Source organism: Xenopus laevis, chromosome 4S (genome assembly GCF_017654675.1).
Source record: "Xenopus laevis strain J_2021 chromosome 4S, Xenopus_laevis_v10.1, whole genome shotgun sequence".
NCBI classification, from domain to species: domain Eukaryota; kingdom Metazoa; phylum Chordata; class Amphibia; order Anura; family Pipidae; genus Xenopus; species Xenopus laevis.
In genome coordinates this window covers 78,722,276-78,747,550 of record NC_054378.1, presented here as the reverse complement: position 1 = coordinate 78,747,550, position 25,275 = coordinate 78,722,276, and the positions used below count along the sequence as shown (strand labels likewise).

Here is a 25,275-nt window from a genome sequence, read left to right as displayed (position 1 = left end):
ACCTCTGGATGGATAGCCCTGAACTGGATACCACAGAGCTTACCACACCAACCCAGCTCTAACATTTGTTTTTGCACCAATAAATGAAAATCTTAATAACATATTGCTAAATTGGTACAGTTTCACCCAACCACTAGCATTCTTTTCAGAGCAAACTTACCATGCTTACAACAGTGAGGAGCATAGCTCCCATTTAAATAAACAGCAAATGGAACAAATTTGAATAGTAAATCACATATAATAAACCATTTTACAAATGATTATTAATTCGATAACACAAAGGTAATTTTGTTACGCAGGAGACCATATAACACTTGTAGCACAGTGTACATTCTTACTTATATAGAGAGAAACTATACAAGACCTGTTAAGTCATGGATTTTTGTCAATGTTCACTTGAAATTATGGACTAACAAACTACAAAAATCTGTGTGTATGTAATGGCTGTTTAATTGGGTGCTGACCTAGCTACTAATTACAACATTTCTTTATTATTAGGAGTAGTTATTAGGAGAGAAGTCCCACAGCTCATTAAAGAGAAATCAGTGGATGATTGATTTGAAACTATAACAAAAAACTGAATATGTGGAATCAAGATATGCCTGGATATGTACTGCAAGTATGCACGGGCCAACTGGGTATTGTTCCCCTAAGGAGTTATGCACTCACTCTCTGCACTTGCTCAGGACTTTGTGAAACTGACTTTAATTTGGCATTTCAAAGAGAATGTCGTAGTGCTGAAGAATCTTTGAAAAACTCCAGTCTTGATGACACCATCTGCAGAGCTCTAAAATATAAGGATGTACCATCTGCCTCCTACCAGGATCCTTGCTAAGTTGTATTCCATAGGCACATGCCTCGGCAAGTGGGGGGTCTGCAAACAGTGTGCTGAAGCATTTCCACTATTCCACTGCCACCCATTCAATATACTGAGCCTGCAAACCTTGTTTTTCTACTTTAGAACTATGCAGATTTATCATTGAACCTAGCTCAGTAATGTATTTCTTTAAAAAAAAACAATTGAGTGCAGTAATGCTGTCTGTAGAAAAAGAAGTGCGTGCCTACCTTAGCAATCAGGTGCACGTGGTCTGTACTGAGAGTATTGTTAAAGGCTACAAACAGAGCAAAAATGAAAAGCATTGAAAAAATACTTGAATATAGTAGCCTATTTATTGAAGCTCATTCATATGAAGGTGAATTTCTCTGTCACTCAAAAAACAAAACTCTTTTTTTCTTACAACAGTACTGGGAAAGGGATAAAGTACCTTTCATCCAAGCATATCTTGATTCCACATATTCAGTTTTTCATTATAGTTTCAAATCAGTCATCCACTGATTTCAAATCAGTCATCCACTGATTTCTATTTAATGAGCCGTGGGTCATTAGAAGCCATTTTTAAAACTATTTTTAAAGAATTCTCTCCCAATAACTACTCCCAATAATAAAGAAATGTTGTATTTAGTAGCTAGGTCAACACCCAATTAAACAGCCATTGCATATGCACAGATTTTTGTAGTCCATATTTTCAAGTCAACATTGACATAAATCCATGCCTTAAACAGTAAAAAGATTAGTAGGTCTGTGGCAAACCCACATATTGTATAATTTCTCTCTACATAAGTAAGAATTTACCCCATGCTACAAGTGTTATATGGTCTCCTGTGTAACAAAATTACCTTTGTGTTACAGAAAAAAAGACTGTCACCCATTAAACTACCCATAACATTTTCCATATGCTACAAAAATAATATTATCCATATATTACAATTGCTGTCATGTAAACGCTATTTGAAATTTAGCTATAGTTTTATTGTAATTACAGATATGTCCCACCAACCCTATGGAATAATGCTAAAAAAAAAGAACAGTTAGGGGCAGATTTATCAAGGGTTGCATTGAAAATTCGAATTTTGAGTTTATTATAGAGTAATTCGACTAGGGAATAGTCCAAATTCGATTTGAGGTTAAAAAATTTTCGAAATCCGAATTTTGAAATTTATCATGTACTGTCCATTTTATAAACTCCCATAAACTCGAAATTCGACCCTTTATAAATATGCCCCTTAAAATGCAGTTAAATTAAATAATGTAAAGTCACTCTAACACACATCCCAAGAAAAGTAAAAGTAGAAGCTCGTGGGAATTGCAGCAAAAATCTAATCTGAATTCACTACTTTCCACCCAATGATCCATATTCCTTCCATATCAGCCCATTTGTCTATACCCCAGGATATTGATTTTTTATGCAATATTTCTTCCTCTGGAGGATCTAATGTTTTGGAGAGCCTTACTATACCCTACAATTATACACCAGGGTCTCTGAACTGAAAGTAAATATAGATCCAGGAAGCTGGACCTAGGATTGGTAATAATACCTGACAGTATGCCTTCTTTAAATTTGGTTCTTTTGCAAGTACCCTACCTCAGACCCCACTATCTGTGCTGGGCTAAGGAAACCCCATGCCAGCTTTATCAAAAATTGTTTAGAAAATCATGACTAATGTCATTCGCTCTCACCTGTGAACTCGATACCTGGTTGAATACCCTTGCTGATACCGCTCTGTAAACTCCATGTATTGCTGGGCTCCATGGAATGGTCCTCTGTTGCTAAGCAACCAGTCCAAAGATGCCTGACCAGGTGAAGGAGTAAAGCCATGTTGTTTAGAGATTGTTGCTGTGGCAGCTGTCAAACACGGCATTACAGCCAACCATGCTAGCACCAGCAATGCCCAGTCAGAGCGGATGTACCGGGGCCACCTCATGCTTCTCTAACGCAGCAAGATGCTTCATTCTCCCCCTCACGCCCACTCTACCTGTCAGGAAAAAAAAAGAAAAGGTATATTTGTTTTAAAGAAAGGGAAACAGCAATTAAATTACATAAAATGCATTTTCACCACTAAATATTTTATGGTATGTTACTTTAACTTTTCTTGATAATTCCAAGATGTCTCATCTTTACAGAAAGGGGCAACTGAAAATAATATGATATGTCCTTGGCCACCAACGAGATAAAATGCCCTCAGTCTAACCTCTCATAAACAACAAATGTTATCAATGACACTGCTCATTTCAGCATCAGAAATGGTTGAAATTGATTACACACTAGTACAAAAGAAATTCCTTAAATAGTGTAAAAAAAAACCCTCGAAAGAGCAAATATTAACAATTTATATGAATCTTTTAATTTTCCTTTTTTCTCCATCTACGTAGAAATACGTAGTAATGTATGAAGACCATGTTTATTGATTACAGAGAATTCATGGCCTATGTATACTAGAGAGTTTTGGAAAAAGGGAATTGGACTGACTAAAATTAGAAGCCTTGTTCAAAACTCTGTATTTCAAGCAAAGGCATACTATGCTCTAGCTTTGGCCTAACTAAAGCTGAAAGAGTATTACTGGATGCAACTGTGCTATAAGTTCATTGGGTATGACTTTAGCCTTACTGACCATTAATGAAAGGTTTGTGGTATTCAAGTGCATAATATCCTATGTGGAATGGTCATTCCCATCACAAACATTTTTCTTGCTGTGTTCACTCACTCGCTAGTTCGCTCATCCCTGTGTTTTCTACTTAACACAACACATGGGCCTTAATTTCAGACTACCCCCACAAAGTTTAGCTCTATGCTGCTTCAGTAGCCCTGTTTCCTGAGAAAATTTACATTTCAGTGTTTTGCAATGACCAACTTAATTTATGTACATGTAGAATGATGTAGGTATTTCATCCTTATACAAGACCGTTGTTTTAAAAAGTAAATAGGGAGGTAATAGAAACAATGAGCCAGAAATGTTCCTCTTAAAGGGATACTGTCACGGGAAATTTTTTTTTTCAAAATGAATCAGTTAATAGTGCTGCTCCAGCAGAATTCTGCACTGAAATCCATTTCTCAAAAGAGCAAACAGATTTTTTTATATTCAATTTTGAAATCTGACATGGGGCTAGACATATTGTCAATTTCCCAGCTGCCCCAAGTCATGTGACTTGTGCTCTGATAAACTTCAATCACTCTTTACTGCTGTACTGCAAGTTGGAGTAATATCACCCCCCTCCCTTTCCCCCCCCCAGCAGTCAGACATAAGGAAACAGCTCCCTAACACAAGATAACAGCTGCCTGGTAGATCTAAGAACAGCACTCAATAGTAAAAACCCATGTCCCACTGAGACACATTCAGTTACATTGAGAAGGAAAAACAGCAGCCTGCCAGAAAGCATTTCTCTCCTAAAGTGCAGGCACAAGTCACATGAACAGGGGCAGCTGGGAAATTGACAAAATGTCTAGCCCCATGTCAGATTTCAAAATTGAATATAAAAAAATCTGTTTGCTCTTTTGAGAAATGGATTTCAGTGCAGAATTCTGCTGGAGTAGCACTATTAACTGATGCATTTTGAAAAAAACATGTTTTCCGATGACAGGGTCCCTTTAAGTAATGCTTCCAAAGAGATCTGACATTGCCAGTACTGAGGTGACAGTAGTAAATAATTTTCCAATCCTGCACTCTGATTGGTTAAACCTTCTGTACACACCCACAGCTCCAGAATCCATAATAATGGGCTTGTAAAAGAGACTGACAGAACTTTAATTGAGTTCTATATACAAAAAGCACTGCAATAAAACTTAATGAAATTTAAAAACTCTTCATTTATTTAACACTACGATATAAAAAAAAACTACTGCACAAAAATAAATATTGGGAATTGGCATTCTCTCACAATCAAAATGTATTAGAAGTAATGTACATTGTACTGTGAAATATTTAGAGAACATAAAGCACCTTGGAGTACCGTGCCTTGGATAAAAGCTTTCCAGATTTGCAGTATCCCTAGATTTCGCAGTAGGGGAGTCAAGAATGTTACATACGTATATTCATCTATAGAAAAAGATCTAAAATAAAGCACACCAAGGTCATTATTTCACCATAATTCCATGGAAACCATTCCATGGGCTACCTTGGCTAAGGTATCATATAACTCTTAATAGCCACACCAACTCAATTTCCACAGGTTGTGCCACCACAGCTTTGGGGGCAATATGCAGCTTAAATCATGTGACCAGGAACAGGGCAACAAACTGTAAACTGCACAAACTGCAGACTGACTACAGATATTTGTGATTGTGATCTAACACAATGCAGTGCCCATTTATTCCCATGAAAATAGGTTCAGGGTGTGCTATGTTCACACACTACCCAAACACTTCTTAGATTAGTTAAATGTATTACTTATTACATGATGTATATTTCACTAAAGAGCCATATGATTTAAATTATCATGTAGAATTCAAACAGGAAAAACTAACCTTTTGTAAAAGTGGCCTGTCTAAGGTCATCTTTTTATTAAATGGACGAAAGCAATAATATATGCTCACAGTTATTTATAATATATGTAATGAATATAAAACGTACAGGACTCCCATACAGGGGAAAAACTGTTAAAGGAGAACTATATCTACAAACAATGTAGGTAAAAAAAAAATATATATTGCCTAAAACAGCTCAGATGTAAAACCCTGTTTATGTAAATAAATATACTTTTTTTTAGTAGCATGTGCCATTGGGTAATCCTAAATAGAAAAATTGCCATTTTAAGAATTAAAGGCCGCCCCCGGGATCCTACGATTCAAGGTGCACACAAACAAACCATACATGTTAGGTCACATGAGCCAATTAACTGAAAACGTTCTTTCTTTGGCTTCCACACTCAGGCCCGGATTTGTGGCGAGGCCACAAAGGCCCAGGCCTAGGGCGGCAGAATAATAGGGCGGCAGAATAATAGGGCGGCAGAATAATAGGGCGGCATGCCGACAAGTCGCTTACCGGGGAGCTCTGCTCCCCAGTGATCCGGTGCAGGTGCGCATGCACCGGAGCGGAATATATGCGCGGGCGCTAGGACTTTGCGGCCGGGTGCAAGGACCGCGCAGCCTCGGGGAGCCCACCCACTAAATCCGGGCCTGTCCACACTTCCTGTTACAGTTAAAGTTGCAGTATTTCTGATCAGGTGATCTCTGAGGCAGCACACAGACCATCACAAAATGGTGGTTCAAGTTAAGATATGTAGAAAGGCAATATTTACTTAAATATATAAACCAGTTTGGTAATATTCTTTAATATGCCACTTAATATGATAAACTATCTGTTGCTTAAATATTTATTCTGCAGTATAGTTTTTGTTTAAGAGTTGCATATTTCCAACGATGGAAACAGTGACTGTAATAGATATGTTCATTTATTTGATTTTTCCTGTGTTACATTCAATTTAAACATTACAAATTCAACGTTGAGATACTACATGACCTCAACTCATGAAGAACGCAGCATCTTGGTTCCTCAGGCATTCAGTTAGAACTTAGCAAGAACTCTGTTCTAGCTCTAGCTCTGAAACACAATTTAAAGGGGTGTTCACCTTTAAACATTTTTTTCAGTTAAGTGGATTTCAGATTGTTCACCAGAAATAAAGACTTTATTCGAATGCTTTCTATTTTCTATTTGTGATCGTTTTTCTAATATTGAAGTATAAAGTTTAATTTTTCACCTTCAAAAGCAGCTCTGGGAGGAGAGTCGCCGACCCTTTTACTGTTCTAAATGGATATATTTAGTTGATACATTTGTTATCTTTGTCTCTGCTGAGCAGAATCCCTGAGTTTCATTAAAGGCAGCCATTTGAATTACTACAATAGATGCACTTATATTCCACAGATGTGATTGAGAAATGATTCAACTAATTGTATCAACTACATGTAGCAAATTGTAACAGTTCAGAATGCTCCTGGATCACTGAGACACCAGACAGGAACATTAAACTTTAAACTTACATTTTGGGAAAACTGTAAAAAATAAAAGATGGAAAGCAATAGAAATCTTTGTCTATGTCGAACAATATGAAAACAAGTGAACTGAAAAAAGTGTTTGGAGGGTGAACAATCCCTTTAATAAATGGTGCACATATTTTTATGGGTATAGAATAACAGTGCTAAATAGGCTCAGGTTCGGGGACAAGCAAAATCCAATAACTTGTTATTCCATTCCATTATTCCAAATGCTGTAGAGAAGACATCATTTTTGTAGATTGTATTCTTAAGAATACTAAGTGAGTGAATGTCTGTTCGTATTATCAAATAACCCCCAAATTTAAACATTTAGCATCTCACATATTTTGTAGTAGTTTCTACAGTAGTCAGTAATATTAGACATTTTAATACTCCAACTTAATGCAATCTAAGAAAAAAAATCATTTAAAAACAGTGCTCACATTTCTCACATTTCACCTTCACAATGACTATGACTGTCTATCTCAGTTCTTGAGACTGGCTCCTTACAAAAAAGTTCCAGCTTATTATTTTGAAAATGTTCTTAAATTCAGGGTTTCTCTGTTCGTTAAACAATACATTTTAAAAGCAAACTGCAAGAATGTGATTGTAATGGCTTATAATTTCATGTATGAAGAGTCCCGATCTCATATTGTATCACCGAATGTATCACTTAGGCTGGAAATAGCATAATTAGTCAATTATATGAAGCAAAACAGCAAAAGACAGTAAAACTTAGCAATTTACCTATGTATGCAGCATTTTTTAATTAGCACCTTCAAGACAGATATTCGATAAACAGCATGATATTATTAGGTTAAAAACATTATAACAGGCACCTTATGAACATATTCTCCTGCTTTATCTCATTAAGGGAAAAAGCAAAAAAAAAAACAACTAAGCAATGACTTAATTAGTCTTAAAAATATGTTAAATTGTCAATCACCATGGGCTACAATTTTCTGTGTACAGCATCACTGCCCATGGAGTCTTCTTGTAAATAAACACTTAGCAGAATTTGGTTCCTTTATTTCCTATGGTATCATTCACAATGAGCTGCAGCAAAACTATAGAGCTCATTTACGGCTGCAAGTGCAGTTTGGGGCTGCGCGAAGTGACATAGGCATTGCACAAATCAACATCATTTATGGTGTCTAAAGGTGGCCATACACAGGGATATCCGCTCGTTTGGCAATGTCACTAAATGAGCTGATCTCTCCCTGATATGTCCACATTGAGGTATCGGGAGGCAATACGTGTGGTCGGATCGCGAGACCGCATCAACAAACAGATGCGACCGCATTCCGACTGGATTTTTTTACCGTGCGATATCGACATCTGGCTGACTTTTGTCCAGATATCAATTGGAGACGCCCGTTGGATGGCCCCAGACAAGTGCCAATAAACTACCAACTCGGTCTGTCTGCAGCTTTTATCGGCCCAAGATATGTGAAATGAGCTATAAAGAATAATAATAAAATGTCAGCACAAGGTATTAATAGAAGATATAAACACAAATACTGCCGATTAAATAGGGGAAGCAGGCACTGCTTAGAAGAGTTTACACTTATATCAAGGATTTGTTTTCTATAGGACCCTTGCCATAATATTGATTATTGTAAAGTCTAGAGTAGAGTAAAACAGCAAACATTACACAGCAATTACTGTTCGCCAAACTGAGAACATTACTGATTAACTGCCTGTGGATACAAACCCTGAAAAGGCTGGATATTTAATGTTAATAGAAGCTTCTTCCTTAGGCAGGAAAGCTTCTAAAACGCAACAGCAATTTTAAGATCATCAGAGAAGGAAGGATAGTGGCGGAATAGTCACAGGCATGTTGTAAGGGTGTTGTGTCTGCCCGAATCTTCCAGAAACTTTTCATTTACATCAGAAAAACCCCAAGAGAATAAGGGATAGGTGATACGTGCGTTTTCCCTTAGCAATGAAAACCCATTAGTATCAAAGCCACAAAATTGCTTTAAATTGCACTGTATTTTCACTGTCATTTATCTCTGATTCAGTCCCTACAATTGAATTTCCTCCATTTGAATTCAGGATAAGCTGCATGGCATTCCTGTAAATGACAGCTGAGTGTGAGTTAGATGTTTATCTGACCTTAAGCCAAAATATTTTAACATTTAACTATGCTTTCCTGCAACCACTAATGCATTATAGGAAAGACACCAGCATATCTAACTCCGGTGATTTTTAGTTGCAATGACTAAGTCACAGGAAGGCAGTAGTACTAACAAGCCCAAGGGCAAACAAGGACTGTAATGAGGAAGATAAGTCTCCCATTATGCATTATCTCTATACACTCTCGCCAGAAGATAGAAACCTGTGGTGCATGGTTTTAGTACTGCAAGTGATAAGGCACTGCATGGGAAGGGGTCTCTTCATTTATATCTATGGGCACAGAGGGGGGTGGGTGTGTGTGTGTGTGTTTAACATTCATTACTATGTTTCCTCAGATACAACTCCTGCTGCCCAGCTGCCTCCATTGTATATACAATAACACAATAACTGTAACTGTTCAGAAGACATGTTAAAATGCCATGTTAGTGAATTGAAATTAGAGATCTAAAAAAAGAGAGATGATGGTAGATGGTAGAAAGAGAAACATTGAACCTTAAAAATATACCAGTTAGGGAAAAAAACAGCCCCAAGGTTAGTCAACAGCACCTTAAAACTTGTGTGTTTCCATAAAAGGACACTCCTTATAATTTTAGCTATGGTGTATAGCGGATAATATCAATGTTCACTCCCAAAACTTATTGAAGCAATGGTGTATAGTGGATAACATCAATGATCACTCCCAAAACTCAGTATTTAACTTTGCGAATAAATTAAAACAAGTCATTATTTCTTTAGATGTTGAGATCCTATTATAATCTGTAACTCCAGTTTAATAAATTATTTTATGACCCCGTTTGTTATAAATTTTGCAAAGCTCCTCAGACCTTGCTAGTGCTATATAAATAAATGATCATAATAAATGATACCTTTTTGTTCTCTCTGGCTTGAAATGTTATCATCTTTGCGATGTAGAGGATTTGGCATGAACAAAAAACAAATAGATTGTACCTAATATTATCTGACGTGTACATGGTACAGGCATATAAGGCACGTACAAAGAATATCTAATCATCAGTCTTTGCCACCAAGAAGATCATACTTTATTGTATGAAAGGCAATCAGGCACCAGAAAGAAAACCACCACAACCCCCCCCCCCAAAAACACAAAGGCTTTGATTATTATATTATTATAATATTATGATATGCTGAACTGTAGATAGAAGCTGGATATGTCGAATGCGGCCCAGTGTAGCCAACAGGCATGTTGGATCTGAATAAGTGCCGTTTGTACACCTGCAGCTGCCTGAGGCAGCACCTTTGATGATGCCATCCCTTATCTGCTCTGCGTTTGCCTTTGTAATGTTGGAGCATGAGGTGGGCCCACATTTCTAGTTCAGAGAACACTACTGAACTTTCTGCACTAGAAGAGATACATTTCTGTTTTAAAAAAAGGAAATTTGGTCCATAAATTTTCTGGAGGCGTCTTTTTGCTGCCCCTGGTAACTGGCCACTCACTATTTCCTGAGGCAACGTTCTCCCCTTTCGTCATTGCAGAAGTGGCCCTGAGCTGCATGTGTGTGTGTTCTGCTTTAGGAATGCAACTGCTATCTAATTCATTCCTCTTTCAGTGTTTTAATGAAAACTAAATCAATCCTAAAATGCAATAAACATCATGTAATACAATCATCAATCACAAGGAATTTTATAGTAATTCTCTTCTTCATAATTTGAGACTGGGCTGTTTAACTGATGAGGCTGACACACAATGATTCATGCAGTCCAAAATATAGTGGAACTAGATAGATAAGAGCATCTGCTGGCCTATCCCTTATTTCACCTGCTCAGCCATGGAAAGGTGGCATCCCTAAGCACTGCACTCAACAGGTCATAGCTCAGCCATGGAAAGGTGGCATCCCTAAGCACTGCACTCAACAGGTCATAGGTTCAATTCCAGTCAAACCAATACCTGCAAAGACCTTGTATGCGCTACCCATGTCTTCACTGATTGTGGATTTCCTCCCAAGCAGGTCAAAAACACATAAATACATGTATATTGTATATATTGACCAGTGTAAGACCCGTGGGTGCAGATTTGCTTCAATACATCGGGTTCATATAACAAAAATAGCTGAAATGCATTTTTTTTATTCCCAGGTCTGCAGCTTTATAAGGAAGCAGGTCATTATTCTTCTGATACTGCTTCTGAGTGCAAAACACACAAAAAGAAAAAAGGAAATTTATAGGAGGCATATTTGGCCTGTGTTTTGATTAAAGGGGTGGTTCACCATTAGGTTAACTTTAAGTATGTTACAAAATGGCCAATTCTAAGCAACTTTTAATTTGGCCTTCATTATTTATTTTCTATTGTTTTTTAATTAGTTGCCTTCTTCTTCTTCTGATTCTTTCCAATTTTCAAAGGGGGGTCACTGACCCCATCTAAAAACAAATGCTCTGTAAGGCTACACATTTATTGTTATTGCTACTTTTTATTACTCATCTTTCTATTCAGGCCCTCTAACATTCATAGTCCTCTTATGCAAATCAATACATGGTTGCTATGGTAATTTGGAGCCTAGCAACCAGATTGCTGAAATTGCAAACTAGAGAGCTGCTGAATAAAAAGCTAAATACCTCAAAAACAAAAAATTAAAACTAATTGCAAATTGTCCGAGAATATCAATCTCTACTTCATACTAAGAGGCAGATTTACTAAATGGTGAATTGTCGCCAGCGACCGATTCACAAACATCGCTACACTTTGCCAGGCGCAAATGCGTTTAGATGGCGCTAATTCACTAAAATGCGGAGTTTCGAATCGGACGCTGAACATTGGCGACTTTTGCTAGTGTTACTTCAGCAATGTGAGCATTTGATAGTGAAGATGCATTGGTGTTCATTTCTGCCAAGCGAAACTTCGCTAGGGATCTTGCGCTCAGGTCAATTTGCATAGGGCAGGAAATTTAAAGTTGTATTGACATCTAAATGTTGGTGCATATACTTACAAATGACACTTTTTAAAACACATGGTCCAGGGAACCTTAATAAAGACAATAGAGTTATTCTAATGCCCTACACATGTGCCAACTGTAAAATTAATGTTCCATATGTTTTCGAATGTATGGGGAAAACCGGTTACCCAAAAAAAGTTCAAGTTAGGTGACTTCGTTTTGCAGTCAATCAGGCTCAAAAAAGGAAAAGAAGCCAGTGTTTTTTAGACTTTTTGCATTTTTGACTCACAGGATATGATGTAAGTGACAGAAGATTCAGGAAGATCTAGCTGCTTTAATGCACTTTGTCTGGTCTGAGGTGGCAAAGGCAACTCTGGCGAAAGCGGTAACGTTCAGAAAAATCCGCATTTTAGTGAATTTGCAGAATAACGCCCGTGTTCGCCAGAGCGAAAAGTTGCCTAGCGAGTGTAAATGACTGCTAGTGACTGTGTGTTTGCTATCGAATTGGCACCCAGGCCTGTTAGTAAATTGGTGGTATCCCTGCGGGTGGCATAGCTGGCGGAAAAGGCGCTATTGTTAACCACTTCGGCCTTTAGTAAATCTGCCCCCAAATGTTTATTTAAAGGTGAACAACCCCTTTAAGAAACCTACAGACGGTGCCCACAGCACTTTTTCCACACAGGGCACTACATTCTCAGAGTCCAACTCTATTTTATGCCAAGTTATTTGTTGTTTATATATATAATTAAATAAAACTCCTCTGTTTATGATATTTAGATATAATTTGTCCCCTATGCAACTAATGGTAAATGCATTTAAATTGTCGGTTTCACATCATAGTTCATAAGAGTTTTTATGAAGGATCATCACGGTAAATTAGGCATCCTTGTGCATTCATACATAAAACTATGCTTTGAAACATGCAGCATCCAGGCCCCAAAACTGCCATCACAGCTCTTATGAGGCCATAAAAAGCTATTGATTGCACGCAGTGCTAAATTTATGAAGTATTCAGGCATCAAAGTGAAGGTTTCAAGCACTATCAGGGGTCTCAATTTGCACTCAGTTATCCATCAAGCAGCATTTGTGCCTATTACACATAATGGCCAAAAGTCCAAGGTTTAAGGCACAGTTAATCATGGGTTTGGTGGGACTGGGAGTTCAACACTAGCTGTAAAGCCACAGGCTGAACAACCTTCTGTTAGAATAATCAACTTAAATATAAACTGATGGCAAACAGTTTTGCTCCCCTATGAATTATTATTGATGCTTTTATATCCATATAAAACACTGTCTATGAATTTTACAAACCCTTATTTCACACACAAAACAAACACACGGCTCAACTTTTAAGTCTAATGAAGGTTTTTACTGCTTGAAACTGTGAAACAGACCCCTTGGAACCACTCCCGGTATTAAAATAGGTTTCTCAGTTTTCTAATGTAAGCCGTTAAGGTGAACAGGTCCATGGGAACATTACAGTAAAAATAATGCACATCTGTTTTACAGCTTTGTCAGCTATAAATGGTTTATCTGCCAATATTGTAATGTGTGGAACAGAGGTTAGCTGTTTATAAAGCACAAGGTTAGATAGAGGGCAGACAAAATGATTTGTCTTACTTGGTTCTGAAGGTGATTCTCCTAAAGTTGATGGAGCCTGCAGTGTGATTCCAGAGCAATGACTGGCAAATGCTTTATAGCATGAAAGATGCAAGAGATATTTAAGCACAAACAATTTTAGGAATAATTTAAAGTGGGAATAGCCATACGTACTAATATGTAGCATATTTACTTCTTATAATAATAGTTATTTTTACAGCACGGACATATTACACAGCTTTTATAGGGAGTATAGAACCATTTGATGTGGATTATGTAGGCACTATATAAAGTATGATAAATGTCATAAATGCCCCAAGCATTAAGAATAATACAATTTTAGAGAATGACTTTAGGGTTGAGCTCTACTTCTGCTCTGGAGAATTTGGTCACCACCATTAATGGGACCTGTCCAAATCCTATTTCATGATGTTAGTCAATCAAAATAAACTTCACTTACACTATAAAAATTATTTAAATATTGTTTTTTATAGTCTTGGAATTCATAATCACAGCAAGCAAGCAGGTGCCATTTTGTAGACACTGTTATTATAGCAAGCTTTGTATCATGCCACTGATGCCAGAATAAGGGACCTGATACCCCTGCCAATTAACTGTTACACAATGAAATGATTAGGAAGAAGGGGGAACAGGGAGTGCAGTGAAATAGGATGTGCAGAATGGAAAGTGAAAGTAATTGACTTTATGCCAAGGGACAGGCAATATATGTTGACAGCTGAGACTTTTAAACAACTTTATCTAGGAATGTTTTAATAAAAAAAAAACAATTTGGGTTTCATGTTCAATTTAAAAAGGGGGGGAAACTATACCGGTGGCTATTGCAGTCTGTATGTAAATCCTGTGGCATATAAATAAAAACTTTTCTAGAAGTATGTGCCATTGTATAGTGCCATATAGGAAAACTATATATATATTATAGTTTTCTCTTTGGCCTGTACAGTCAGGCCCGGACTTACATAGTGGGCGCCCTTAGGCCCACTGCCGTTCGTCGCCCCTGTCTCCTCCCCTTTATTTGTGCAATTTTTCATCATCTGGACCGGAGCAATGGGGATTGTGCACGGGAAATTTAAAAAATGATTGTATCTCCAGTGCAGCCCCAGTGTTTTTGAACCAATGTGGGTGTGGTTGGACAGCATGCCGTCCCCCTAAAATCCTGCCACCCTAGGCCCGGGCCTAGGTGTCCTTTCCACAAATCCAGGCCTGTGTACAGTATGAGGCAATGTGTTCACACACAAACCAAGGGAGAGCCGTGTCTTTTACTCTCAATTTCCTGGTTACAGTGAAGACCTGTCCTGCATTGTTTCCTGTCAGGTGATCTCTGAGGGAGCACACACAGTCCATCACAAAAAAGTAGATGAAAGTAAAAGATGCAGAAGGAAAATCAAGTGCCATCTGACTGGTGAGAATGATGCTTAATGCCAAATGCCAAGGTTATTATTATGGAAGAAGGTTAAAAATATAGGAGGCAAAGGCGACATTACTACCGATATAATATATATATATATATATATATATATACACACACACACACACACACACACACACACACACACACACACACACACACACACACATGTGTATATATATGTATATATATATATATATAATATGTATATCTATATATATCTATATATATCTATATATATCTATATATATATATCTATATATCTATATCTATATATCTATATATATATATATATATCTATATATACATATATCTATATATATCTATATATATATATATATCTATATATCTATATATCTATGTATATATATATATTATATATATATATATATTATATATATATATATATATATATATATATATATATGTTTAGCAAGATTCTTTAGACCACTATGTATTATTACATGATTAAATATTGATTCAGAAGGTATAGTTTACAATAGCTATCACAATTAGTTTACTTACAATATCACAAAGAAAATATGCCTAGAATTTTGTGCACATTACTAATCTAATTTGTGTCTTTCATAAAGGGGTTGTTCACCTGCAGACACTTTTTCCAGTTCAGTTGGTTTCAGATGGTTCACCAGAAATACTTTTTCCAATTCCTTACTATTTTCTATTTGTGACCCATTTTTCTAATATTGAAGTGTAAAGTTTCATGTTTCACCTTCTAAAGTAGCTCTGGGAGAAGAGGTTGCCGACTATTTAACTGTTCTAAATTGATATATTTACTTCATACGTTTGTTATCTTTAGTCCTACTGAGCAGAATCCCTGAGTTTCATGAAAGGCAGCTGTTAGAATTGATACAACAGTTGCTAATATTCCACCTATATTGCTGAGAAATGTATCAACTAAATGTAGCAAATTGTAACCGTTCAGAATGCTCCTGGATCACCGAGCTGCCAGACTGAAACACTAGAGACAGGAACATTAAACTTAAATTGTGGAAGAATGGGAAAAAAATGGGAAAAAAAAGAAATTGAAAAATAAATACTTTATTTATGGTGAACAATCTGAAAATAACTCAACTTAAAAAAAATGTTTGGAAGGTGAACAACCCCTTTAAAGACGCAACATTTTAGATTTTTAACATACAGACTCAAGTGACAGCAAGTGGGCCGGAAGGAGGTGTCCAAAATGTTTATGGGATTCCAAAACTATATTTTGACTTAACCGGCACACCTGTTGTAAGCATATAACACAAATCTGTTTATTCTATGTTCGCAACTACAGCATGTGGGAAGGCACAGGTCATACACTTTAGTGGTCATCTCCATCCACTAAATCATGATACAGTAAGATTAATGTAAAAGCAGTAAATCGTTGGCATTGTCATTATATGAAACATTCAAATAAATTGTATTATATTCTGCTATAAAGCATACTGCATAAAGTTCTCAATAATTCTTTTACTAGCCACTAATTTTATTGTGCATATGAAAGAAGCATTTGCATTTGTCAGAAATAGATATTGTGCTGCTCAAATATATTGGCAGAGGGTCCTTGAACTGTGGGGCTGGTAAGGCAAAGATGCTCAAACTGTTACACAAGTACCCATAGAGTGCTCGGATAGTGGACCGTGCCCTTAGCACAGGTACAATTTGACATGAATGCTAATTTATTTATTTATTCTTATAGACCAAGGGGCCCGAACCTTCATCTTACCTGTAAACCCCATTAAATGTAAAAAGAGTTGGGGTGCAATACAAGCATGAAAATACTCATGGGGATGCCAAATAAGGGTTGTGGTTGGCTATTTGAAAAATGGCTACAGGTGAGCCCGAAACGTCATGTTTGTTGTAGATCCTGAAGCCATGTGCAAATAATAGGCTTTTTAAGATTATTATCTTGACTGGAGCTGTGTCACATATTGGAATATTTCGTGAAGTCGGTTGGACAGTGGGCCACTGGACACGTGCACCGCCAGAACTACTAAGAGGTTAATAAGTGGGTGAGTGCTGACTAAATAACTTATTTGGCTATTTGGTAGCCCCTATTTGACCAGCCTGCCTACAGGTTGCTGTTTGGCAGTACCCTTGTTTTTTAGGCAACCAAAACTTGCCTCCATGTCTGGAATTCAAAAATAAGAGTCTGCTTTGTCGTCCCTCAGAGCAACATCCAAGGGGTTGGTGAGCAACATGTTGCTCATGAGCCACTGGTTGGGGACCCCTGTACTAAACACTGCCAAGACCATACTAGGCTTTCATATCTAACTTTGCTCTAGGTAAGGGTGCTGAGGTAAGTGGAGGGTCCAATAAATTGTCGACCAAAAAATGGGGCTTGAACCCAAAAGGTACAATATAAATTGAGACAATATTGGAGCAAAAACATAATCTGCTGATTCTCTAACTGTGCAAGGGCCCATGTTCATCTACATTGCATTTTGAACCATTTTCTCTTTACTCTAAGAATTTTGCACAGTAGCATACATAGGCAGACATGATGTATTAGCAGGGAAAAAAAATATTATTTTGCATTTCACCCTTTCGTGTACATTGCTACTTTGGAATATCACAATGTACACTATTCTTGGACTGCTGCTACCAGTGAGTGCAGGAGAGACGTAATAATGGAAACTTTATAAGGTCTAATTCTGACACACCCACTGTCCATTCTGGTCAGGGCTCACCACACAAAACTTTGGCACACAACTATGAAAAAAGACACCAAATATTACAGAATATACAGCAGCTATGGTTTATTCTTATACACATAAGCAAAAACTAAGCACCTGTGGCCCCTTAGTACACCAGTTGTGAAACCTTCACTCTTTCACAATGCTTTGCTGTTAATACTGGAACTATTGGTAAATAGATAATATATTTAAACTTATATAGAATGTTGGCTTGAAGGATCCTCTATCTGATCAGTTCCACCTACTGTATATCATGAATTACACTATAAGAAATGACTTCAGCACACAAGAGACTTTGCAAGTTTTAGAGACCAGGGAGCAAGAGAAGAAAGATTAATGGGGCGGGGGGGTGAAGGAGAGAAAGAGGAAGGAATGAAAGATATAAGATAGAATTTGATCATGATCAGAGAGAGGGCAAGGCTTGCTGGGAACATGCTAGTGATGTTATTAAGTGATAGCTGGAGCATTTATAGACAGATGATTATCAGAATGAAGAGAGGGACATTGGGAAAAGGACAGCAGCACAACAAAGACATGTTTAGATGTTAATATAAAAAGTAGACTGTTCAGGATTAAAACCTGGCTGTTTTACTTTGCCTGCCACCCACAAACATCATCTGCTGAGTGGCATGAGTTTTATTCCAGTTCTGCAAAAGGCAATTCCTTTCTCTTCTAATTTTGCAAATGGGCACATATTGTTTTCTAGTCTTGCCAAGATAAGTGCAAAAATGTCAGTGTCATTGCTGCCTTTATTTATATCTGGATTTGTGACAAACATTCGCCAGCCAGTCCCTCATTTAACCAATGACTGGCAAAGCCTACACAAATGAGCTTCTATTTTCCTGAATGCATTGCCCTTGTATAAAGAGGTTTAGCCTGGCAGATGCACCATTGTTTAACTTTATGTCATGAATACATCATTCTGCCTACACTGCACCAATGCTATCTCTGTATGAAAAAGTTTGATGACAATGTAAGCCTGATAGGCTGGCAGCACTGTAACACATACAGAGTGTGAACACTGCCCAAACTCAGCAGCAATCCCATGTGTTGGCTAACCCTTTGTAGGCAGATACTCAACACAGCATGGATAATGCTTTAGATAAACTGCAGAAAGAATCAGGGCTAGAAATAGAGAAAAAACAGTAGGGTAGAAAAGCCCGTCACATTATGAGGAAATCGATTTAGAGGCTGGCAGATTTGCAGTAGCTTTGTGCTTTTCCATCACGAGATATCTGTGCCATCCAGTCCTCAGATGCAGGACAAGCTCAGCTTTTAAAACAGAGTTTAAATGGCCCCTTGTGCTTTTACCGATTTTCATAAACAACCTGTTTTGAGGCCCAGGGGCATGGAGAGAACCTGAATCTGCCTATAGGAGCATGATAGCACAGCTGTGAGGACATACAGGCTACCATTCATGGGCAGCATTAACTCATCCCTAAGCTCATTCATTTCTGGCTTTCAAAAGAGACTGCAATGCCCATGGGACCTTGAGCAGGAAAGAATTAAAGGTGACACTGTTAAGATGATATAGAATAAGGCAAGATAAATATTTCGAACTTTCAAGTAGTAATCATATTTTTCTTCCCAATACTCCATGCAAGTGCCCCAAGTCTGCCCAAGCTGCTTGTAATTAAAACAGAGGAACAGATGCCTAAGCATGGTAGGTAGGACTGATCAATATTAACCCTAACTTATTTCATTAATATTCTACCTAATCACAAATGACCCAACACAGCACATACACATGAAAACAGAGGCCAAATGCTCAGTGCGTTTCGGGCCTCTCTGCCAGCAAGGGGATCACCCATCCAAAAGGGGGGTTATTCGTTTTTCCTGCAGTGTATGAAGAACATAAAACCAACAATAAAGTGATTAATGGTGCAATGCCTTGTGGGTGTCTCTTAAGTAAGGAAAGGGTCAATGGAGTAGTGCCCTACAGCATTATTGCAGGGGTAGAAGTTTAACCCATTCAGGGCTCTGCAAGAATAACACCATCACTTCTCCAACAGATGATTTCAGCACTATGTACAGTTCCATTGATCTGATGAATGATAATTAATGCACACACACTATAAATGATGCAAGTGTTTTAAGTATAACTCTCTATTTTTAAGTATATAAAGATATAACTTCATGCATCTTGTATTTTTGGGTTTGTGTTGCTAATAACTGGTTACAGTGTATGTGTCCAGAGACTACTGTGTACATCATGGAGAATAAACATACATGGCAGGAAATTTATATGAACAAGTTCACCGCTTAATTTGTCCTGAACTAATACTCGTGTTGTTGCAGGTCACTGGGAGTTGTAGTTTACCCCCATATAGTTGAAGGCATTAAAGGCCGGTAAGGTTTACGCTCCTCAGCATACAAGAAAGCAATGACTTACCCAAGGGGCAATACTGGAGGGGTCCCCAAACCAACTGGGCACTGCCAATCAGTCCATGGCGTTAGCTGTGCGGTACATAGAAGCCCATAGATCCCCTCGGTGAGCAGCTCAGTAACAACTGCTGGGAATAGAAAGTTCACAGGTACTGGGGCAGGTTCCACTCCAGCTGCCTCTCTTCTCTCCCTCTCTCTGGCCAAGGAGAATTCCGATGCAATACCGAAAGCCCAGGTCAGGGAGTCAGCCGGCGGCCCACGCGCGCAGCAATCCTGCCAGACAACGGTGTGTGTGAGCGTGTGGGTGAGTGTGTGTATGTGTGTGTGTATAGAGGAGAGGAGCCAGTGGCAGTGCCAATGTCACTCTTCCATCATGTCTATAAGGAGACTGTCAGTGCTGCGCTATTCGCTCTGTTCGGCTTTCAAGGTCTGCGCGCTCCCCATTGTCTTACTGTCACTCTCATCCCTCGTATGTTCCGAGCTGTATCCCCTGTGGCACTGACTGTCAGTTCCACAACCCCCATATGCCTGTGCTACAGCGATCGCTCGTCTGTGCCTCTCTGTATGTGCGACTGTCTTACTGTTCTTTCCCGGCTCCGAACTGTTACCTGCAGGATCTCAAGCTCCAGTTCAAGACTCCAAGTCAGTGAGAAAACTCTGCTTTTTCCATTCCCCTATTCCATGCCAGTCTTGCACGAACCAATAGCAGCCAAAGACACTCCCTCCACACGCAATGATTGGCTAAAGCTACCCTCAGGCGTCCTATTATTGGATAGTTTTGGGTTCTAGTGTTTAACACTTTCTTGGCCAACTTGCTTTGGGCTTTTGTTTTACAGCTGCTTGGGTTTACACAATGTTTCATTTGCAATTATTTACAGATCACGACCTACATGCTTTTATAAGAAAGCAATGGGGCTACAATCCAATGATAAGTCATTTTTCTTAAGTACACACAATTCCATGTTATACTCTGCAAGAGATAATGTTCAGTGTGTGTGTGTAAACCATTTGTATATGAAAATTACATGTAATAATAAGCAATTATAATATATACATTTATTACACAATTCCAGCAATAAAATAATTTGTAAATTAAGTTGCCACCCTCAAATTGGTGTGTCTCTCTTTAGCTGCACTACAGGTTCTGACTACATGTGCCACTGAAACAATGTAGCAGTACTCAGCTCCCCTCCAGGCAAGCTTCTAGCTCACACAATACAAGCCTCTAGTTTAGTGCTCTTTCTGGTGCCCTAGGTGTTGTTGAGTAGGCTGATTAGGGTTATTCACTGGTGTTCATTGACTTCCTTGAACACCTTTATTTTTGGCCGAACTCATAAACATTGAATAATCCTTGCTGCATTTTTAGAAAGGAGACACAGTTTGGAGAAAAACAAGAGGTGAGAATATAAACAGCCAACTTTAAAACCTTTAAAATGTTATATTTTATTTTGAAAAGTTGCTTAGAATTATATTTTCTTTCACTATGTAGAAAAACGGTTTCTTGGTGCTCATAGTCTTCTTATAACTGACTTTTGGGGTTAATTAGAGTCAGATAAGACCTATGTAATATCTGCCTTGAAGGGACCTCATGGCATGCGTATGTAATATATCTGGTAGCGATACTGTATATTGGGAAATTAAGATGTAATAATAAGGTATAATTTGCATACACTACTAACAGGTAGAGGCTGGTACCAGTCTTTTCAAATTATCTTTTTTTGAACAATTTCAAGGTTAAATGTATTTCTATTTTGTGTTTATTTTATTGTAGGGTATCTAATATATGGGCTTTTAAAAGCTTTAAATGTGTCCCTTCATGGCTCTCCTAAAGTCAAGCATTATCAGCTGGGACCATAAAGCAGACCCTGAAACATTCCAGTCCCAAAGGGTCTGCTGTAAGCCATTAAGAAGACCTGACAAATAGGAAAATTCACTTTGTCAGGCGGCTTTTTAAACTATGATTTCATACCTATGGGCACTGCACAGAAATGTCATTATGCACAACTAGACCAGGAAGCAAGAACAGGTCTTGGTCAACATTATGATGTTATCACAGTTCTGTGGCACCTTATAGGCTTTAATTCCCCATGAAATAGATTTTTATATTTAAGGTACAATATGAGCCTTAATCATCAGCTTTGCTGATGCCATAAAAAAGTGTGGTTGACCTAAACAGATTTTTGTCAGCCTAATTAGCTCATGTGTCATTTAGACAAAAGCTAGGCTAGTAATAACAAAATCTGTGATACAAAGCTCCCAAGTCTTCTGATATCAAGCCCATCCATAATTCCAGAAATCTCTAGATTTCTGGTAGCGATACTGTATATTGGGAAATTAAGATGTAATAATAAGGTATAATTTGCATACACTACTAACAGGTAGAGGCTGGTACCAGTCTTTTCAAATTATCTTTTTTTGAACAATTTCAAGGTTAAATGTATTTCTATTTTGTGTTTATTTTATTGTAGGGTATCTAATATATGGGCTTTTAAAAGCTTTAAATGTGTCCCTTCATGGCTCTCCTAAAGTCAAGCATTATCAGCTGGGACCATAAAGCAGACCCTGAAACATTCCAGTCCCAAAGGGTCTGCTGTAAGCCATTAAGAAGACCTGACAAATAGGAAAATTCACTTTGTCAGGCGGCTTTTTAAACTATGATTTCATACCTATGGGCACTGCACAGAAATGTCATTATGCACAACTAGACCAGGAAGCAAGAACAGGTCTTGGTCAACATTATGATGTTATCACAGTTCTGTGGCACCTTATAGGCTTTAATTCCCCATGAAATAGATTTTTATATTTAAGGTACAATATGAGCCTTAATCATCAGCTTTGCTGATGCCATAAAAAAGTGTGGTTGACCTAAACAGATTTTTGTCAGCCTAATTAGCTCATGTGTCATTTAGACAAAAGCTAGGCTAGTAATAACAAAATCTGTGATACAAAGCTCCCAAGTCTTCTGATATCAAGCCCATCCATAATTCCAGAAATCTCTAGATTTGACCCATCTTTTATTTATTGCACCTTTCCCTTAAAAGTCAACTTTCCCTTAGACCTGCCCCTTGTAAGGGAGTCACAGCGAGCAACTATAACTGCAGAACAATGGATTTATTTTGGTGGTTTCAAATGTTCTTTCAATCTGGCACTCATATTGACTAAATCTTTTAAAAGATATTTTAATCAGCAAACCTTAAAGGAGAACTAAAGCTTAACTAAAGAAGTAGGCTAGAAAGGTTGTACATTATGTTTTGGACCTCTGTACCAGCCCAAGGCAACCACAGCCCTTTAGCACCAAAGATCTGTACCTCCAACATTGCCCCAGTAGCTCCTCGTCTTCTTTTCTGCTGATTTACTGCACATGCTCTGTGCTGCTTTCACTTACAATACACATAGAATATAAATGTCACAATATGAGACTGATTACTACATGGCATCACAGAAACCAATGCAACTAGCATTTAATAATCAGCCTTGTAGCATCAACTTATATTACAGGCCAACCTCATTTTCTACTTGATAATTTGTGACAACCCCTTCCCAAGAGCTACTCAGAGCATGTGAGTGTCGCAGACACTCATGCTCGGACCAGTCCCTGGATCAACTTGTACTATGAGCTATCTTCCATACCATGTATTCCCTCACTTACTAAAAAGCAATCCAACCCCTTCTAAAGCTATCTAATGTATCAGCCAGTACAACTGATTCAACTAAACAACTGATACAACTAAACAAACAGAGAGAGCTTCTAGAGCTGTTTACTCATATATGGTAAAGCATTCTACAGTATAAATATAGTGTTATGGCTTGCACTATTGTGACTCATCTATTGCCAATATACTGCTTCGGTAGCTTTCCTTCTCCTTTAAAGGTATGAACTTTACCATTCATCAAACTGTATTTATTTCTGCAATACTAGCTGCATGAGTTATTGGTGTTAAGGTTCATTATACCATTGATTTTTGTTACCTAACCCACAAAGATGTATTTATTTAAGAAGTTTATTTCCCTGGTTACAACCTTGTCCTCCTACAGCTTGTATTGAAAACTGCAGAGGTGGAGGAGCATGTGTTGTTGGCAGACCAAAATATACTTTCCAAGGACACATGTTCTGTTTTCTATAGTGCATGTTCAGATTAATCAGATTAATTGGCTAAATGAGAAAAAACTACAAAGATGACACCTTCTTTTCAAGGTTAGTGAAGTATACAGAGAGAGAAAAAAAATACCCCACTTTTGTTTTCTAAGTACATTTACATGAGCAGTACTATACATAATGCATTCTCTAACTGTAAGCACCACATTAGCCTCTTCGTTCTAGTTGCAGTAGTTTTATGGGAAAGTAGTTAAGCCTTCAGGAAGAGAACAGGCAATAAAGATTTCCTTTGGGTTTAAAACAGCTGCCTGCATAATGTATTTTTTTTTTCCCTCCCTTCTTGTTTAGCCTGGTTACCAGCTATATTTTAAGACAATTATATTGCCCATCATATAATATCTCTAAATCAGGTAGTGTTCTAATTTTCTGCAGACAAGAATTGTTTGGGATACTTGTAGCATGGCATAGTGTTGGCCTCTTATATTTCATTGTTTTAAGGCATAACTGTGATTTTCATTCATAATTTTGTCCTCAATTTTTTTGAGTAGTTCTCTTGGTCTGTAAGTGTACCTCTGATCTTTAGAAATAGCTGAATGTGGGATCTGAAAAATGTTAGTTTGTGGCCTCAGAGAGTGATTTTTAGCAAGGTCATATGAGGATTTCAGTCAGGCTTTCTATTCACAGCTGCCCTTTAACCATTAAAAGCAGATGACAGCCTCATAATAATTGGGATATGGGGCTACTGTAACATTCTCTCAGTTAAATTGCCTATGCTGTTTAATTTAACACAATTCAATGTCAACCACTTGATGGTCTAAATGTGCAGTGTGATCAATGATGCTGCAGGTTGGAGACTGTCAGGAATTTTGAGGCCACTATGCCCCCAGTCCAACTGATCTTCTCCCAGTCCCATGCTTCCTTTTTTTCCCCTGTTCCCAGTTGGACTGATAAGCAACAGTCCTATAACAGTAATGATCCATACCTTCAAATGGCACAGATTTTCAATACTAAATGGCTGTGGTGGCCTTTGGCTGCTACATCAGGTCAAAACATAAAAGGAGTTATTTAATTTGAGAAAAGCAGTGTATGAATTGCTGCTGGTCTCTGAGCTCTTTTTTGGGTTGCAGAGACCATCATGTGGCTAACACACAAATACAATGCTGCATGCATATGGAAGTGCTGTATTTGTTAGTGGCAAGAAAAGAGAAGGAACCTTGGACTGGAGTTTTTGGACCCA

The 25,275-nt window shown here is 37.9% G+C and overlaps 1 protein-coding gene across 2 annotated transcripts in view; it reads right to left on the bottom strand.

The window, feature by feature from the left end:
- The window catches only part of brinp2.S (BMP/retinoic acid inducible neural specific 2 S homeolog), a 109,899-nt gene extending 89,298 nt beyond the window's left edge, over nt 1-20,601 (bottom strand). The window contains exons 1-2 of one of the 2 annotated variants that reach the window (XM_018260949.2): nt 19,950-20,601; nt 2,519-2,814 (exon numbers count right to left, since the gene is read on the bottom strand). In XM_018260949.2, coding sequence (XP_018116438.1) covers nt 2,519-2,763 — 245 coding nt within the window. In that variant the 5' untranslated portion in view covers nt 2,764-2,814; nt 19,950-20,601. The remainder of the gene's footprint in view (nt 1-2,518; nt 2,815-19,949) is intronic. The other variant, XM_041561500.1, reaches the window with a different exon arrangement.
- Nucleotides 20,602-25,275: the final 4,674 nt, after the last annotated feature.